At 38.0% G+C, this 20,374-nt stretch overlaps 1 protein-coding gene across 1 annotated transcript in view; it reads right to left on the minus strand.

Annotated features, from left to right (window-relative positions):
- The window catches only part of rxfp1 (relaxin family peptide receptor 1), a 55,395-nt gene extending 36,837 nt beyond the window's left edge, over nucleotides 1-18,558 (minus strand). Inside the window, exons 1-2 of the mRNA XM_059516017.1 lie at nucleotides 18,466-18,558; nucleotides 15,605-15,754 (exon numbers count right to left, since the gene is read on the minus strand). Coding sequence (XP_059372000.1) covers nucleotides 15,605-15,754; nucleotides 18,466-18,508 — 193 coding nt within the window. The 5' untranslated portion in view covers nucleotides 18,509-18,558. The remainder of the gene's footprint in view (nucleotides 1-15,604; nucleotides 15,755-18,465) is intronic.
- Between the last annotated feature and the right edge of the window lie 1,816 nt (nucleotides 18,559-20,374).

The following is a 20,374-nucleotide window of genomic DNA, read 5'->3' on the forward strand; positions in this document are numbered from 1 at the left end:
CACACACACACACACACACACACACACACACACACACACACACACACACACACACACACACACACTCCTCACAAAGCTGCCAACAAGGACCTGTTTTAACATTTAGCTGTAGCTGAGACCTTGGTGGAATTATTTTACGCACAGTTTTGGGGAGGTTACTATGAACTTTGTAATAGGTTATAGATCACAAATTACCCTATTTAAAATCTAAAAGCTAGTGTAAAAAAGTTATGTAACTGATAACATTTGATTACATGTTTTAAGACTTATAATGTTTTCAACCGTTAATCTTTTGAAACATGTAAACAGGACGGGGTTAACATTAGAGTACTCAACAGCTAATGACCGTCAGACTTTTCAAAATCCTTCATCACTTAAATTAGGATTGTGATCATTTCATTTTAAAGCACAACCACTACAAAATCAGATTTGCTTGGAGATTAAATACATATTTAAAAACACAACAAGAAAGTTTAACAGCTATGATACTGTTTTGAAATCAAGTTTTTCCACACCTATGAAGGGAAATGCCACGGCATCTAACAACGGGTTAGTAAAACGGTTCAATTTAACAAATAAATATACATTGGCCAAATAGGAAATAAGCATACGTATTTAACTCCTGAAACATCTGACTCATACTTTAGAGTAGGTAGGTAGTTTATGAAATATATCAATTAAATCTGTACGTGTGAAAAAATATTCAGATGTAACATTTTCATAATTAACCGCAATTTAATTACTTTTTCTCAGTGACTGTAACTGATTACATATATTTTTGTAATCAAATGATATAATTTAGCTATATGTAACTAGTTGACCCCCTAACACTGATTATGCGTTCTAACAATAATAGATGGTGAAAGAGTTCATTACCCTCTTTAACTTTAAAAATGCGGACAGTGGATGCACGATTGACCGACTTATCATGTTTACCATATTATTACAATGCCCTGCTTACCTAGTTTTATGATGAAATATGTCTGTAAAAATAAACAAACATACACATCTCCAGAATGGGGGCTGATGATGGGTTCATCATTTCATGATGAAGACAGACTGGATATTCAGACCACAGCAGCAGGACACGATTGTCTTTTTCTAAAGATAAAGACAATTATTTGGTTTCAGGACACACGAATCCTAACGGTTCACAAGATAACATAAAAACGGTTGCTCCATTACAGCATAGCCAACCCTATTTTAGCCTGTTTTAGCACATGTAAATCGTATTATTGTTGAATATAGTCGTTTAGTATAAATATGTGTTAACAATTATTTTATTGTTGTTATATGTATTATATGTTTTTGTTTTACAAAGGGGTTCAATTTAATACGTTTAACTAATACCTCATTCAAGCCATGTAGATCTTCACGTCAGGGAACTACAATACCCATCACACACCTCAGGCTTCAAACATGGCCGTCGTGGATACGTACTCATATTGTATGTGGCAACATTCTAAATCATTGGACATCTGATTAAACGCATGCGCAGATAACCTAATAAAAAGACGCACATTTCTGCACTGTTTGTGAAGTATATGCTCCTTCCATTTTGTGATGTTACAAACCCTCTTTTTTGTGATCTGTTTTAGTGATGCAAAGTTCGATTCACTTCTGAAAAATTATTCATTTGGACAGTTTGGTTCAATGAACCGATTCATAGGGACCTTAAGTCATTTTCGCAGTTACGTCTGTACACATTTTTTTTTCTTCTAACAACTCGAGTCATTTTATTTCCGTGAATCATCTAAAAAAATTTAATTGTGTGAACACATATTGGTGGTTATTATCTTTTGTTCATTTAAGTTAATGTTGAATCATCTAAATAAAGTTAACTGTGTGTACACATATTGGTGGTTATTGTCTTTTGTTCATTTAAGTTAAAGATGTTTGTGGATGCAGTTTTAGGCACTTAAATATCGGTTTTTTAGTCAGTTACAAAAGTGTCAGACATTAAGTTTATTTGTATTTTTAACTACCCTAATTACGATAGAGTTACAGGTTTCGGGTATTTTTTGGGTAGTGTAAGCAGTGAAAACTTAAATGTGACCGTCGAGTAACGTTAGCTACTCAAACAGTACACCTCGTCATCTTTTAATAAAATACAATAAAACACTAAGACAAATTGTGTAAGTGCTCATTAAGATACCGAAATGAAAATAAGCGTACAAATATTCATAATGGCAATAAGTACAATATACCCTAACAGCACGATAGAACTGCCAAGTAAACCTAAAATTTGCTAGAGTGGTGAGATATTTACATTTACATTTATTCATTTAGCAGACACTTTTATCCAAAGCGACTTACAGATGAGGACAGTGGAAGCAATCAAAAACAACAAAAAGAGCAATGATATATAAGTGCTATAACAAGTCTCAGTTAGGTTAACACAGTACTCGTAGCATGGGATTTTAAATAATATAATAAATAAAAAGAAAGAAAACAGATTGAATAAAAAAAGAATAGAGCAAGCTAGTGTTAGAGGTCTTTACACACACACACACACACACACATATAAATAGATATAAACCGCAATGTTTTTCATAGCGTTACACTTTGAAACCAGAACGATATGTTTCCATGATTTCCTCTTTCTGTTTGAATCTATTTACAGCAGTTTCACCATCCTAATTGTAATGGTTTGGTCTTGGTCTTGGCCTTATACGACTCGTTTTCCCAGTTTTTGCTCTCATGTTAACAGGGCCTCTTTGTTCATGCAAAGCAATATTTCTGTGAATTTGGGTATTAAAATATTGCTTTAAACCTCGTCTTCATTCGAGACGATTACTTAACATCATTATATTATCCTAGTTTATATCAGATATAAGAGACAAGATCGTTGCTTATTAATTATTATTGAATTGTTCACAAACAAACAAAAACGTTTCTGAACTCAGAGAACAGAATAGCGAGTGAAGTGGATCAATCTTTTATTTCAACACTATATTGTTGAATATACATCGATGTAGTGAAGAAAATGATCAAATTTTCATTAAAAACAAATAGTACTCATGACATTACAGGCAATCTAACCAGAATAGAATATCTCTGCAGATTAACATGTTTTGCTCCGATATAAAATCAACCAACGATACAACAATTTCACAGGTCATAGAATCATAATTTTTGGAAGCAAACAGCACACATTGATCTGTTACAGATGTACACAGATAAAGAACGTCATTAATGTCCATCTCATCTTCACATTCAGAAATCACTTCCAGAATTTTACGTGCAGAAACATGCACTGGGTCTCTCCCAGTTAAAAATATGCACGTCAAATCAGGCCATGTATATTTCAGGCTTCTTACAAGTTTCATTTGGTTACTGAGATTTTTTCCTGCTTGCTATCGCCCGTACAATCGTGATTTGGGTCATATTCCGCCGTGATGATCTTTTGCATCAGACCGATCATCTGTTCTCTGTAGTGTAGTTTAAAAACAGGGTTGATAATGTCTTTTAAAAAACAGTTTTTCGACCTCATCAGCGCCTCTACATTTACCCTCCATGATCGTTTGTGCAGCGTCAGACAAATTTTTCAGAATTCGATTCTTTCCAAGGCATAAACTTTGCCCCCTAATCGATATAGAACTTTGTCGCCGAATGCAGATGTACTGTTTTAATTCACGATGAATTTCCGGTTTATTGATTTATTGTATTGTTTATTGTTCACAGCAGGCAACTGTAGCGTTTATCAGCCGGCCTTTTTTTGGTTTTAGTGATCGGACCCACCCTTGTATGGTGTACATGATGGAGGATTGTCATCAGGAAGTCATAAACATTGGTCACGCCCAAGATAAGATTCACTCTAGTCAGTCATGATATTTTGGTTTATGATTAAAAGGTTAGACAATAATTAATAAGCAACGATCTTGTATCTTATATCTGATATAAACTAGGATAATATAATGATGTTAAGTAATCGTCTCGAATGAAGACGAGGTTTAAAGCAATATTTTAATACCCAAATTCACAGAAATATTGCTTTGCATGAACAAAGAGGCCCCGTTAACATGAGAGCAAAAACTGGGAAAACGAGTCGTATAAGGCCAAGACCAAGACCAAACCATTACCATATTTATTTTGTATGGATACCCGCACATATAGGAATAGAAGGTAATGAAAGTAGTGGATCAGATAAAAACATTAAAATATCAGACATCACATTTAATACTCCGAGTAAATTCTAAATAAAAGGGCTAATAAAAAAAAATAAAAAAACGTAAAAGATACGTGGCAAATTAAATGGGTTGGTGATTAATTTTCAAGCTGTGGATATTCTCATAGAGAGTTCAATTGCTCAAAATTGACAGTAAAGACATTTATGATGATATGAAAGATTCCCATTTCAAATTTATGATTTTTTTTTTTACTTTCTATTTATCAAAGAGTCCTCAAAAATATATATCAGGGTTTCCACAAAAAAATATTAGGCAGCACAACTGTCAACCAAACATGGCTGCTGAAAATTCACTCATGCCTGGCTCATGTTCTTCCTCTGCTATGTTAGAATCCAGAGATAGAGATAGCAGATATATGATTAAGACATTTCACTCTAATCTTCTGGTTCAACCTCAGCTTATTCCCTCTGTCCTGATGAATTCTGTCAGAGATTTCCCGCTGGACCTCACAATCACCAGAGAACTCAGAACTCAGAAACACATATACCCCCATTCGCTACTACTGGGGAAATGCAGCTCGCACTGTTTATGTTTAAACTCATGCTCTGAAGCACAGATGTAAATAATGTAAACTCCAAAACCCCTGCAGATCAACAACACTGATTCTCACCCCAATTAAATAAACAGTGATAAAAAAAGAGAGTCAAACTGATCGACTTTGAAACATTCATTAATGTTTGCAGTGCCTTATTTTTCATTCGTTCTATTCATCCGAGCCACTCAGTGTCTTATTAAATTTTCTGGATTATAAAGATATTGTGAAATTCAAGGCAGTCTTGAATTTTCTTTAGCAGATCTTTAGTCTAATATATATTAATGGAGATTACACAAATAGAGATAAAGACTGCATGTACTGTCAAGCCTCTGCAATTGATCCAGAATGCAGCAGCAAGGGTTGTCTTCAATGAGCCAAAAAAAGCTCACTTTACTCCTCTCCTCATCAGGTTACACTGGCTACCAGTAGCCGTTCGCATCAAATTCAAGATACTGATGCTAGCCTACATGACGACCACTGGCACGGCACCAACATACCTAAACTCACTGGTTAAATCTTATGTGCCCTCCAGAAGTTTGCGCTCTGCAAGTGAACGACGCCTTGTGGTGCCATCCCAAAGAAGTTCAAAATCACTCTCACGGACCTTTCCTGCACTGTGCCGAGCTGGTGGAATGACCTCCCAATCTCAATTCGTACAGCTGAATCTTTACTCATTTTCAAGAAACATCTAAAGACTCAACTTTTTCGACAGCACTTAACCAACTAATACTAGCACTTTTCCTTTTCTTGTCTTTTCATTTATTAAAAAAAAAAAACCTGGCTATTCGTTCTATATTAGACTAACTGAGACTTGTCATGGCACTTGTATACTGTTGTTGTTCTCTTGTTGACCTGACTGCTTCTATTGTTCTCATTTGTAAGTCGCTTTGGATAAAAGCGTCTGCTAAATTATTAAATGTAAATGTAAGACAAAAGCTTTTTATACACACATACACACATACACACACCTCACCTCAGCTCAAATGGACTGTCAAATCCGCAATCACACCAAAAACTTTATAAAAATGCAATTATTTACAATTTGCACATGCTTATTTGTGCATATATTGCCTATGATATTTAATAGTGAAAGCATATAAAACATTAACATACAAATTAAACACAATCCCATATTATTTACTTTTTCAGTGAAAGATGGAGATAATTGGGGTAAACAAATAATAATAAAGGCAATCATATTTAACGAAATCCAAATGATTTTGAAAATCAGCATCAAAGGATTCAGAAAATTAGCCTACATCTCTTGACATCTCTGAAGAACACAGTTACAAGTGTCTACATCTTACACTGTAAATTGTAATAGCTTTCCTGACTCACATATACTTAGTTTTAGTAATTTACTTAATTGTTTGAGTAACGCTTACTTGAAACAAGCAAGTAGCTACAAAGGATGCAATGACGTTATTACACCAGTGAGAGGCAGCAGTGCAATAAAGCGTGCCTAATGTGCAGAAAAAAAACGAAGAAAAAGAAGTGGCACTTGCAAGAGCATGCGTAATCTGTAGGTATCTCGGCGCCAATTCTGCAGATGTGGAAAGACGTTGGCTGCATCCGAAAACTGAAAACATCTCAGTTATGTATGTAACCACGGTTCCCTGAATAGGGAACGAGATGCTGCGGTGATGTCACCGTATGGGAACACCCCTCGGTGTGACGAATGTCTGAAGCCCTATACCATCCCGCCAATCCTATTGACCAAATATCGCTTGGCACCACCCCACCCATGCGTACGCATCGTATACCTGGGTGCCGCGTGCTATTTCGCTCAGATTTCATGAACTGAAGAAGAAGAATGCTATCAAGGTATCGAATGGCCGGGACCGCAGCATCTCGTTCCCTATTCAGGGAACAGTGGTTACATATGTAACTGAGATGTTCCCTTTCACAGGTCACTTCGATGCTGCGGTGACATCACCGTATGGGAACCCTATACCATAACACCTGTCGTACCTGATAGCTGGGATCCAAGGAAGCATCTGCTCAAGCGGAGAGAACTCGGGAGCCAGGAGCCATCCTCACATCCAGACTGTAAAACTTGATAAAAGTGCTCGGTGAGGACCATCCTGCCGCAGCACAGATATCATCCATAGAAGATCCACAGAGAAAAGCTTGTGAAGAAGCCACTACTCTCGTGGAATGAGCTCTAATTCCTAAGGGCGAAACGAGTCCGCGCGCCTCATAGGCTAAAGATATTGCCTCCACCTAACCAATGGGACATGCGTTGTTTTGTGACAGCATGGCCTTTATTCTTGTGTCCGAAACAGACATCAGCTGGTCAGACTCACGCCATGGGGCTGTTCGATCAACATAAGTCTTTAGCGCTATGACAGGGCAACGACTCAGATCTCCTTACCCGCCTCTGCAGGGGGTAAAGCCTCCAAGACCACTTGTTGAAAGCGGAAAGGGTTAGAAGCGACCTTAGGGACATAATTAGGCCTCGGTCGCAGCAATACCTTCACAGAGCCTGGTGCAAATTCCATGCACGAGGGTGAAACAGAAAGAGCCTGTAAATCCCCAACTCTCTTGAGGGAGGATAAAGCCACAAGAAGAACTGTCTTTAGAGTCAGGATTTTATCCGGTATAATCTCCAAGGGCTCAAACGGATGCCCTGATAAACCTTGCAACACAATGGATAAATCCCATGAAGGAACTCACGCAGGGCGGAAAAGCCTCAGCCGTCGCGCACCATGTATAAAACGAGAAACCAGCGGATGACGGCCCACTGAGGCACCATCTATATATACATGGTTAGCTGAAATGGCTGCCACGTAAACTGGATCCATATTACGAATTCCACACCAGGTCGTAAAACAGTTTCCATTTGAAAGCATATAAGCGTCTCGTAGAAGCTGCTCTAGAATTCATTATAGTCTCGGTGGTTTCAACAGAAAGACCGGGACATACTAACTCACTCCGCTCAGAGGCCATGCCCACAGCTTCCATAGATCTGGCCTTGGGTGCCAAATCATTCCCTGTGCTTGCGATAGTAAATCTTGTCTGAGGGGAATCTCCCATGGAGAGCCCGCTAACAGACTGATCAGGTCCGCAAACCACGGCTGTGTGGGCCACCACGGAGCCACCAGCAGCAGCTGCTCCACTCTGTCCAGCCGTATACTGGATAACACCGCTGGAATTAAACGAATCGGGGGAAAAGAATACAAGCTGGTTCTGGGCCAATTGTGAGCTAACGCATCCAAGCCCAGGGGCGATGGAGGGCATAGGGAGAACCACAGTGGGCAATGCATAGTCATGCTCGATGCGAATAAGTCCACTCTTGCTTCTCCAAAAATCCGCCATAAGAGGCTCACCGTTTGGGGGTGCAACCTCCATTCCCCCTGCACCAGAGTCTGTCTGGATAGCAAATCCGCTCTGAAGTTCAAACGGAGCCAGAGCTAAGCCAAAGGGAAGAACGCGGTATTGATACGCTTTGCCCTCTAAAGCGAATCTGAGGAACTTCCTTTGTCTCTTGATGATCTGAATATGAAAATATGCATCCTTCAGATCGATCGTGACAAACCAGTTGTTTGGTTGAATCTGAGACAAAATAGACTTTACCGTTAACATCTTGAATTTGCTCGTCCTGAGTGCAAGATTCATATGGCGTAAATCCAAAATGGGTCGCAACCCGCCGTCTTTTTTTGGCACAACAAAATAGCGGCTGTAAAAACCTGACTCCATCTGAGAGGGGTGTACTTCCTCTATAGCCCCTTTGCTTAGCAGAGCTGACATCTCCTGTCGCAGCACCGCTATTTCCTTTAGCTTCACAACCGTGGGAAGAATTCCGCGGAAAGGAGGCGGGCCTTTTCGAAACTGAATGGTGTATCCGTGACGAATTGTGCGTAACACCCATTGTGAAATGCCGGGCAAGCGTTCCCACGCGGCCCGAAACAACATTATCGGATTCAAGATTTCCGCCTTCTGCAATGTTTTCATATGCGTTAAAATGTCCGGGCACGAAAAGCTTGCGGCGTTCGTAAGCAGGGGAAGCGTATGTGTCAAAGTCGTTGCGTCTTGCTGTGTATAATCCTGAAGCGTGTCCACGGCAGGAATTAATCCAACAAGATGAACATCGGGCTCTGCCGCTAGCGAAAAAGCGGCGGCTGTGTGAGCCGTCATATACGGGCCTTCTTTGCCAGACCCTTGAACCGTCCCTCGGATTCTGAATGCTGAATTGCGCAGAGTGTCTGAGGGAACGCTCGGCATGATAACTCGATCCAATGCTGCTCGAAGGCATTAGCCGTCGAGCTCAGGTCTAACCTCTTTTATTGTCGCTGGCGAGCCGGTGGAAAAACCTTGGGACCCCAATCCTTACGAGGGGGCGCCATAGGTGAAGGCTCTTCTCGTGAGGCATCTCGTTGGCGGTGATAGGAGGTTGAGCAAGAACGCGCGGGCGCCTGCCAGCGTTCAACCTCCCTGGGCCTGCGAGGAATCCGCTGGCGGAAGGTGGCTGGTTGCTGTTTCGCTGCCCTAAATTTATCCACCACCGAAGTGACTGCCTCTCCAAACAAACCGTCCTTGGAAACAGGAGCGTCCATAAGAAAAGATTTGTCATTTTCCTTGATATCGGAATTTCTCAGTCACTTTGGTGCATTTCTCAAATCAGAAATGAAATTCTCAAAACTACTTGTACAACCTCCACATCATCTAGTCATTTATACACATCATAAAAACCAGTTTCTCCTTCTTTTGAACAAGCTGTGATAGCTTTTGTACATTCATGCAATTGATTACGCACATTTATCTGCGGTTTCCTACATTATCAGTTGCTAATGTCATGTTGCTCAAAATGTATTACATACGTTTTCTGTGCAATAGTCTTACCCCTCAAAACATCTAGTCTTTAATTCATCGTATAGGTCATTAAATGCAAAATGGTTTATCTAGTTGTCATAAGATGCCAAGCACATTTCTTTTTTTACACATTATTAGTAGACATTTTTTTTTCTTTTCTAATGAAGAGAATGTAGATCAACCAATGACAAACCATTTCTCTGAAATAACTCAAAGGTTCATGTCATGAATCTTCAGTTAAATGTAGAAGAGACTGTTGATGGTTTGCACTCTGAAAAACTAGACAAAGTCTTTAACAAAAAGAATCAATCATTTTATTAGAGCAAGAGCAGACGTTTCAGCCATCCAGCTATTCTCAATGCTCATAATGAATCAACAACAGACATGCAGTCAATTAATACCCGATAGATAATCAGGAAACAAGTAACAGGTGCAAAGGGAGGGGCTACAGCCCAGACCCAGAGAACAAATAGAAACACAATTCTTTTAATAGAAAAGTTAACAATATTTTTACCTCTAAAAAAGAATAAAGGCATTTACAGAAAACATGAATAGTTTATCTCTTCATTCATCCCTTTCGGGAAAAGGCTGATGAGTTCAAAAATCCAAAAAGATTCTCTCTGTAGCAGTTTTTTATCTACATCACCACCTCTCCTTTTAGGCAAAACTCTTTCAATGCCCAGAAATTTCAGGTCAGAAATTGCATGATTAGCTAGTTGAAAATGTTGGGAAACAGACAAAGTTGCATCACATCTCCTGATTGCACTCAAATGTTCCAAAATTCTCGTTCGTAAAGCCCTGATAGTTTTGCCTACATACAACAATGGGCAAGGGCAGATCAAAATGTACACCACGTGAGTAGATTTACATGTAATCAATTGCTTGATTTTATATATCTTACGTGTGTGCGGATATGTGAAAGATTGGAGTTTAAGGTAATGTATACAGGAAGTGCAACTTTTGCATGGAAAATTACCCTGGGCATTAGAAAGAGTACCAGAAGGAGGCGTGTCTGTTGTTGATTCATTATGAGCATTGAGAATAGCTGGATGGCTGAAACGTCTGCTCTTGCTATAATAAAATGATTGATTCTTTTTGTTAAAGACTTTGTCTAGTTTTTCAGAGTGCGAACCATCAACAGTCTCTTCTACATTTTACTGGTTTTCACGCACCTGGACTTACAACTAGCCTTCATCTGAGCGCAACAATATTCCCTTGTCCTCTGAGTTCCTTTCTATTGTTTGCTGCTCCACCTTTAATATTTTTGGTGAAGATGTCATCCTTTAAAGAGATCAACCAACTGACTGACTGCAAAGCTACCACTTTTACCTTCAGTCTTGAAGATTCTCAGAACATTTTGTTCCCAAGAGATGAAACTAATGCTCTACAACCAGAGGACATTGAATTCTCTATGAAACGCTACAAACATCTTATGGAAAAAGAGATTCGTTATAACCTTCATGGTTCTACATTAAGTGAATACTGGAGAGCTAGCCGCATACCTAGAGGCCTTCGTATCCAGAAGGCTCCAACTATTGGTCGTGAAATTGACGTGTCATTTTGATGGCACTGACATGTTCATTGACACAGATATTTATTTTTGAGAGGTGAACTAAAGATTTTGAGCAAGAGATTGGCTTTTGCAGTTAATCCATGATGTTTTGCTATTTGTACGAGATGTTTTGAGAAATGCACTTACTGTTTTGCAAATCTCAAGGATGATTCAAGAAATGTACCAAAGCGACTGAGAAACACTGTAATATCCCTTCAAGAGTACTAGATGAGTGAGACATCTTATTTAACTTCCTATGTGTCATTAAGAAGATCTGTTCTGAAATATAATGCATTATTCATCCACGCCTCTATGAACTACTGCACACTCAAGCATACCTGAATAATAATGTGTCTAGTTTTGTAAATGTTTAAGCACTGCATTTGCATATCTTTAATTATATAATTTTATAATGTATTTTTTATCCATGTTGGGCTATGAATTTGCAAACCATGCATAGCTTACTGCATGAATATATACTATAAATTCATATGTAACAAGATACATACTTCAAAAGTCTCTAAATGAAACAGGTGATATAGATAGATAGATAGATAGATAGATAGATAGATAGATAGATAGATAGATAGATAGATAGATAGATAGATAGATAGATAGATAGATAGATAGATAGATAGATAGATAGATAGATAGATAGATAGATAGATAGATAGATAGAAACAACCAGTTTAGGCACAACATTATATTTTTTACTGCTTTTTCCATTACATTTCAGCACATAAAATGTACCAGTAACTGCAATCACTTTTCAATCACATACCTTGGGGGAACTGGTGCACGGGGTATGACCAAGGTTATGGGGCCCGCTGAGAGACAGCTAAATCAATTATTAGGTTAGCACATTCATCTGAGTTGCATGCACCAATCAGTTTCTTCTGTCTTATCATTATGGCACTTTCACAGACCACCCACAGTCCTTTCACAGACTGGTTGATACATATTGCACACAAAACTGGAATGCACTTTTGAATAATTCCCAGCTTCAATGAGACTGTAAACAAAAATGTGTTTAAAAGTAACTGGCTTAAAGCTCAGAGTGTTTGTGAAGAGGAACCTATCACTGGATTTGGAATGTTTTGCATAATCCAGGTTGCTAAAAAATACTACATCATGAGTTTATTTCTTTTCATAAAGTTACTCTAGAACCACTGCACTTCAGTGTGGCACAAATTCTGTCTCATTTAATGTAACGACCCCACAAAATTAAAAAGTGGTCTCAGATTCTCAAACTTCACAAGGGCTAATGCAGCCACTCTTGTTTTATTTGTTTTATTTAAAGGTACCTTGGCCAAAAATGTGCAGCTCTATAATGAGATGTAATCTATAATGAAATGTTATTTAATTATAAATAATGTAATAGGTATATAATGAATGGACACTAAATCAATGCATAGCGTGGCCCCTTTATTAACATTGCATTCTGCATTTTCAGGACCAAACAAAATGGATAGGATTTTCATCTTTTGCATAAAGAAAACCAAAAAAGAGAATTAATGATAATATGCTCACTGAATGCTTTAACTAATTTATCAGAGTCTGAAGTATTTTCAGCAGCTGCCTGGAGTTGCATATCCAACTGTGCATCAAGACCTTGTTGATGGGCTGTCCTTTAAAACTAGAAGGCAATTAATCAATATACTGAGATAATAAATGTTTCATTGTTCCTTGTCATGTAGAAAATCTCTTGAGAATTAAAATGTTCCTTTGATAAAGCGTTATATTAGTATTGCTAAACTCAAAAGCAAATGCAGCTGTATAAAATACATTATAACTTGATGAAAGTACTTATAATAAGCAAGTGGGACGATAAAGCAGTTTGTTGGCTGGCGAGATTAATGTAATGCTTTGTTTATTTGCTATTGCAAAACTCATAATCAGAAGAAAGCCTTGTGAGATATTTTGGATAGGTTGGATTACTGAGAGAGAATATCTCTTTTGAAATGATTCACAAATGATACAGAAAAGAAGATTTCTACAAGAAGAAAAGCCACACAGAAGTCAAGGTTGGCTCCAAAAGGAAAAAAGCTTGAGACAAAAATTATTTGTAATAGAATAAACCATCACCATAATGGAAGGCTGTCTGTGGTGCAGCGCTCTAACTTCAGTTTCCAAGATTAATACGATGCTAAATCAAAGCCACACACCATTATCGATGACAAAATGAATATGAGCCCAGATGGACTCTCTGTTCCTGAGGGACTCGGATTTTACAATCCGACAAAGCTCTTGAGGTTCAAAGCATTCAATGCAAAAATGACAAACGGCTTTCTTTGTGGCGTCACCCAGAGTCAGAATGTGCCCATGTCCCTGCCTTTCATCCTCAGTGGATGAGAGAGAGACAGAATGAGATTGACTGCGGGTGGGCCCGCATCTCCACTTTCGTTTCATATAGAGATACAATTGTTTATCCAAAACTTCATTATCCATCAAATCTCAAAAGCACTTTTCCTTCTCTTCCTAGTTTGAAAAATACTTTTATCATCTTTTGGGAGCTCAAGTACAGCTTATCATTTAGGTCACTTGGCCTTTCATCTATATCCAACTTTTCACCAAACAGCGAGAGCAAGCGTCTTCATGCCAGGTGCTGAGCCTGGATAAATCATGCCTATCGTTTACAGCAATATCTGACAGTGACCTTTCTGGCCCTGAAAAGGTTTTGTAAAATCAGTTACGACAAGTGGAATGCGATAAGAAAGGTGGGAGTGGAATTTCACATGTTCAGAATACCAATCACAGGGATTTGGAAAAGCATTAGTGGATCTCTCACTTCCTCTCTATCCTGTTCTGCTTGACTCAACACACAGGTCTAAGCAAATGTCTTAAGATATTATGTACACTTTGACATTTTTCCTTCTTCCTGACCTTTTACAGTCTGGTGCCGACACAACGGCTTTTAATCTCCTCCCTGTTTTCCATCGTACAAAGGCCACTAAAGAAAGAAAGACGAGGTTAAACATGGTGCCTGCCGCTGTAGGGGCCAAATGATGACACTTAAGACTGAGTTTGATACAGTCGCTGTGACAAATGCCGTGAGACGTTTGCCAAACGGCAGGGCATGCACCGTTTCTGACAAGTATGACATTATCAAAACTGTCTACATAACCACTAGGGTCAGTGTAGCATGTTTATTAAGTAAATGATTACTGAGGAATCAATGGGAAATTACCACCTCTTCACAAAGTAAACAGCACTGTGGTTTATCTTTTGTATATATTTAAAAAAAAAATCATTAGCAATTGTTAACAAGTCCAGGAATGGTATTTGATTTTGAAGTGTGTGGGTAATAAAAACTTAATTGGTTCTTCATTAGTGCTTTGTCAGCAGATTCCTTTGAGACTATTAGAAGATAATCCTGTGGAGAAAAAAAAAATCAATTGGGGCTTGGGACTGGAGTATGATGATAAACCCAGCTGTTTAACTACAAGGCTTTCCCTTATTCAGAGTGATGGATGAGACGGTAAATTAAATATAACAATTTGTATAGATGAAAACTGAAGAAATCTATGTTTCAGTTTGACTAGAAGTGGAAGCAAAGTTAACTGACATGGTTTTACCTCACAGACATAAAATGAAGAAAAGAGAGAGAGGCAGAGAAAAGGAGCAGAAATAGTCAGAATCAGAAAAGAAGAAACAAAGCACAAGAATCAAAAGATGAGATGCGAAGAAAAAGAAAGATAGGAGGAGAAAATATTGCAAGAATAACAGATACCAGGGAAAACGCAGAACGGGAAAATACATTGTTATGCAATAGGGTACCTCACATCTTGTTTCTTTATTGCTGAATACTCTTAATATTTCAAGATGTTTTATTTCAAACAATATTAAAATGGTTGCGTGAAAACAGGGCTCTTTTGAAAAAGTTCAAATATATATTAACATGACTGTGAAAGTGTAATATTGCTTATATACAACAGTTCAATAATAAGCACTCCACAAATAACTTTAAATTGCATTTTAGATTGGCACTATAAAAGAATTGCCATCACTGATACACTGACTGACAATCAGTCTGTCTGCAACACTCAACACAACACAAACAGAGTGAAAAACACATGAAAAGTTCCAGTGCTGCTAAAGCTGGAGTACCTGTCTACATTTGGCATCCATTGTATGCTGTATGCATCACAGCAAATGTTACAAATATTCAGAAATGGTACAGGGCATGTTTACTGATTATGGGTTATTATTGCTTTTTAAATGTCGCACTGCTCGAGTCTAATGTAGACAGGGTGTTATATCACCACTCTTGGAAGGTTGCTCAATCAATCAGATTAACTGACCAAAAATAAATACATTTATTCTGTCTATGTGTAGTATAAAAAAAAACTGTATCGTGCAGTTTAAATATCGGTGTTGCCAGAGAAAAATCGGCTTCAGATAAGCAAATCTATGATCCACACCACCGGCTTACAGTACTAAGTAAAGAAATAAAAAATTGAAAAATAGCACACAGGGGAAATGACAAGACACTGACAGGAATCAATCTGAACTTACCACAATTCTCCTCATCTGCCTGATTCCCACAGTCGTCCACGCCATTGCAGTGTAGCAGCTGAGGAAGACAGGTACTGAGGTTTCCACAGGGGAAGTAGCCCAGCGGGCAGTGAGCCCGATCCTCTGATACATTAAACATGGTCAGCACCACTTCAGAAGAGACAAAGACAAAGAGAAGAGAGAAATTGAGCATTATAAATGCAGTCTCAGGTTACACCGTTGCATTGGTCTGTTCCTTGGACTGTGAGGTAGTACCTTTTTCACAAATATAATAGTATTTTTATTTTATTTTAAGTAATTCACAAAAATTTCATTATATATGAATACAATTTTGATATATTAAATCACATCAACTTAATTTTTTTCTCATGTTAACTGGTAATATAGTATTCAGTAAACACAATATACCCCCAGACTTTGTGCTGTTTTATAATGTTTTCAAAGATACAAAATATCAGAATAAACTGAAAGGTTCTGTAGGTTAAACACTATTTTCACACATATAACTGGAGGCCTCTAAAAAGATTTCAAACCTGCATTATAAAGAAAAATAGCCTATTTAAAATGCAGATTGAAATATAACTATTTTAAATGAACAACACAAAGCTCTTATGCTGCAGCTGCTTTTTTCTGATGAGCGTTAAAAGTCTAAGAAATGTTTTATTATTCTTCACTGAACAGTTCATCACAACCTTCTGTTTGTCTCAAATTACTGCAAGTCATTCTCAAGGCAACCTATAGATCTATGAATAAACAGCCCAGCAGAAGTAGTAGTTGTGTGTCAACATGAAGAATTGCTGTAGTGTAGCAAAAGCTTTGGGGGGCAGACGGTGCAGGGCGATTCATCACACAGGAGCTTTTTTATTTTTTTTTTACTTTCTTTATTTTCCAAATGGGAGTAAAGCACGCTAAGGTCTAGGTTGATTTATATAACAGAAAGAAATTAGATACGTTTGAAAGTCATCTTATTGAAAAGGTAGCAAAAAGTTTGTAATAGAGTGATGCACACACACAATACACTTACTAAAGCATAATAGATGATTCTGCTCAGCATGTGTATACACTTACTGTAATTTCCTATTCATTTAAACACAAACACATGATGTCTAAAAGATCATTAAGAACTACTACAGTCAGTTATTACACTACTAATTTCCATTCACATGCATATGTCGGCCTGATATCATAAAAATAAAAATGTAGTAAGCTGGGTTTAGTTAAATAAAACAAATGATGCAATCTATGAGCAAACCACTGTTCCATTTGCTCCCTTCACTTCATTTGTTTTCCAAGGAGTAAAAATCTCTAAATATTTTTCTAGGAGGACCTGCATCTCGTTTCAGCTGTATTGAGTTGTGCTCGGATCAAGACATTTATCTCGGATAAAGTTTATCTGCTGTTGAGTGCCGCTTAGGACAAATCTTAAACCATACAGTAAGTACAAATTGGAGAACACAGACTACACAGAAACAAACAATATAAGACATAGCTAAACTATGTTATTATTAGAAGCACTATAAAATCAATGGTATTCATTATTTGTAAATTTATGGTAGTAAAGCACTAGATATTGAAATACACACATATGCTTTTGTTTTTGTCTGTCACAGCGGGGACTTTTTGACTATTGTTTTTATAGACCTACTAAATCCAAGATATTTCCTATCCCCTAACCTATCCCCTCAAACCTAACCTTTCAGCAGTTTTTACTTTAATTAAAAAATAATTTTTGTATGTTTATCCAGCTGTGACCGTTGGCTGGTCCCCTCGGTGTAGGCACAACTTGACACACTCACTTTCACACACAAAACCAATGCTAAGTGAAATTTGTGGACACAAGGTGTATAAGAAATGAAAACAGGATGTGGTTTTTGCTCACCTTAAGCTACCTAGACAGTATTTTGTAGCATTACAGGTGCATTTACAACATTTCTGCAGAATTTTGGCGCATGTAACTATGTAGCCAGCACTGTAGGATTTCATATAGCAAATTTTGAAATAGGCTAGTTAGCTATATTATAGGCCCAGGCTAAAAAATCCTCTTTCATCCTTCTTCAAAACAGCCAAATTGATTACGTACGTTACTTCAGTTACTGAACACTGAAATGCAGAGTCCGATTTAAGCCAATTAAATCATTATCAAAGTAGCCTAGACGTTTAGGGGAGCAGGGTATGCAAATACTAGTTTTTCTACTAGTTATCTTTTTTCAAAAAAGCTTATATAAGTGTTTCAACAGCGTTTAAACAACGTTACACTGACCACAAAAAGTTAAATTAAAAGTTAGTCAGGCCGCGCTAAATATACGCTCGCGAACAGAACTCGCCTGTGCTTGAAGAGGTAACCATAGCAACAGCGGCTCGCTCGTTGTCCCTAAAGGATGCTGTATTGACAAAATATAAGTGCTCTCATTATCACCCCGTCATTGTAGAATTACATATCTCCAAATCTTTGGTGTTTTGTTCAAAACGTCTTCAAGGCAAAACGTATAAACTGTCGCCAAGACGAATAAAAATTACCAAGAGAAAAGGTAGCTATATCCGCTTTTAAGATTAAATTGGCAAAAGGGGTAGCCTAATAGTAAAATACAATTAATCAGTATCCACCAATAATTGGCAATGCATCAAAAACGAAACGAAAAATTAATCAGTTCTCACATGGGAAAAAAACTTGTGATAAGAAATAAACTATTTTTGAAATTATAAGCACTTATAAGCACTCTTAATAGTGAAAGTTAAACTGATTACGAAATCAGACTGCTTTCTCCGACTGACTGACTGACTGACTGAATGAATGAATGAATGAATGAATGAATGAATGAATGAATGAATGAATGAATGAATGAAACACAAGGTGAACTCACCCGACACTCCGCACATCAGGATGCCGGCGAAGTGAACTTGCATGGTAACTGCGCCGACTGAGGGTGTGATGTCCAACAACAGTTGAAACCCCTGCGTGTAAAAACAAGACTTGTACAGTACCTCGTTGTCAGCCTCCTCTAAAAAAGAAAAGGAAAGTTGTGTGCGAAGGATTCTGACAGATCCGTCTGATCCGCGCAGATGCTCAGTGCGCTCCGGTGCGCGCACGGACTGAGTCTGGAGCGCAGGGAGCGCACTCACTCACATTCACCACGCACAGAAACCTGGGGGAGGGACTTTGCGATGAACTACATAGCTTTTCTTCAAATCGACAAACAAGTTTAGGGGTGAAGTTTAATTTAGCAACAAAATGTTATTTCAAACTCGACACACTGGTATATAAAATTATGTGATACTTCATAAGTTTGACTCATCTCAGTGAATAGAGTAGGCTACCACCCAGACTTCTTGTCTGCAGGCTTTTATTTTTATGCCTGCCCCTTCCTTAGCTGCTCACAAAATGCTGTCAAGATGACCTTTCAACAGGACAAGCATGACTCATCATACTCTCTCTGCCATGTGATTGCTGCCCAGTTCACACATCTCTATGACATTTCTCCCATGAATGGCATAATGTCGTAAACCCTGGATGAAGAAACATTGTGGCAGCTTGTCCTTGTGTAACAGCCAGAACTTGACCTTCAGACAGTCAAGTCCAGTTCTGGGTCACCGGCTCAGTGGGGAAATTGTCCCAGTATCAGGCCAGACAGTGGTGATCAAAAAGGATTGTGAAGTCACAGATGGAGGCATTAAAGCCACATGCATTTTCTCATCTTTTTGAACTTACATTCTGACGGCACCCATTCACTGCACAGGATACATTGGTGAGCAAGTGATGCAATGCTAAATTTCTCCAAATCTGTTCAAATAAAGAAACAAACTCATCTACATCTTGGAATGCCCGAGGGGGAGTACATTTTCAGCAAATGTTACATTTTGAACAAACTATTAATTTAAACATTAATTATCCAAATGAGCCCTTTTTTTTTTTTTGGTAATATTTGATGCAAGATTTTTCTCTTTTAATAATAATAATAATAATTCTAATGTAACCAAGATGAACCTTCATAGGATTCATGCAAAAGGGAGTCAGGAGATGCTGCTCCTCACTACATCACTTGCTCCATTTCCTCAAAGTTTTGCCACACACACACACACACCCTAGGGAGAAACATGTTGTAATAAAAGAACCACTTGCTCTTTTAATTCGGAATCAGCTAATTTACAGCTAAAAGCTTGAATAAGTTTACAGTGAGCTCTCTTTAACCTCCCTCTCCATGACCCAGATACTCAGTGATTCCTACAAAACAGCATTCCCATTTTAGCAGTTATCTCGGTGTACTAAACAGAAATTCATCTATAATATAATTTAGCTTACCAGGCAAACTGCTCCTTGTTCTTTGGGGAATAATTGACAAGAGGAACTCCTGAGTGGCACCTGTCAATCTAGAATGGCCATTCTAGCAATCTGACACTATTTATTTTAATCTCTCTTAATCTTAATCTTATTTTAATGCTATTTGCTTGGTACATAATTCAATCTCTGCCAGTTTGACACCGACCTTATTTAAACTCTAACAAATGCAAACCAGAGAGCTGATTTTGCAAAGCAGCTAATCTCAGAGAGGGATGCATATTTCCAAAGGAGCTTCATCACTGCTGTGCTTTCTGGGCATGCTGAAGAAATTAAAATATGTTCTAGGCAATTGCTTTTAGACACATCAATGAAAACTCAATTATGAGGAAGCAAATCATTGAAATAATCGTTCTCACACAAAATGTGCCAACAACATCAGTTTCTATTCTATTAGCTATGGTTGCTTAGAGATGGAGAAAGCCGTAACGTGTATA

Source organism: Carassius carassius, chromosome 29 (assembly GCF_963082965.1).
Source record: "Carassius carassius chromosome 29, fCarCar2.1, whole genome shotgun sequence".
NCBI classification, from domain to species: Eukaryota; Metazoa; Chordata; class Actinopteri; order Cypriniformes; family Cyprinidae; genus Carassius; species Carassius carassius.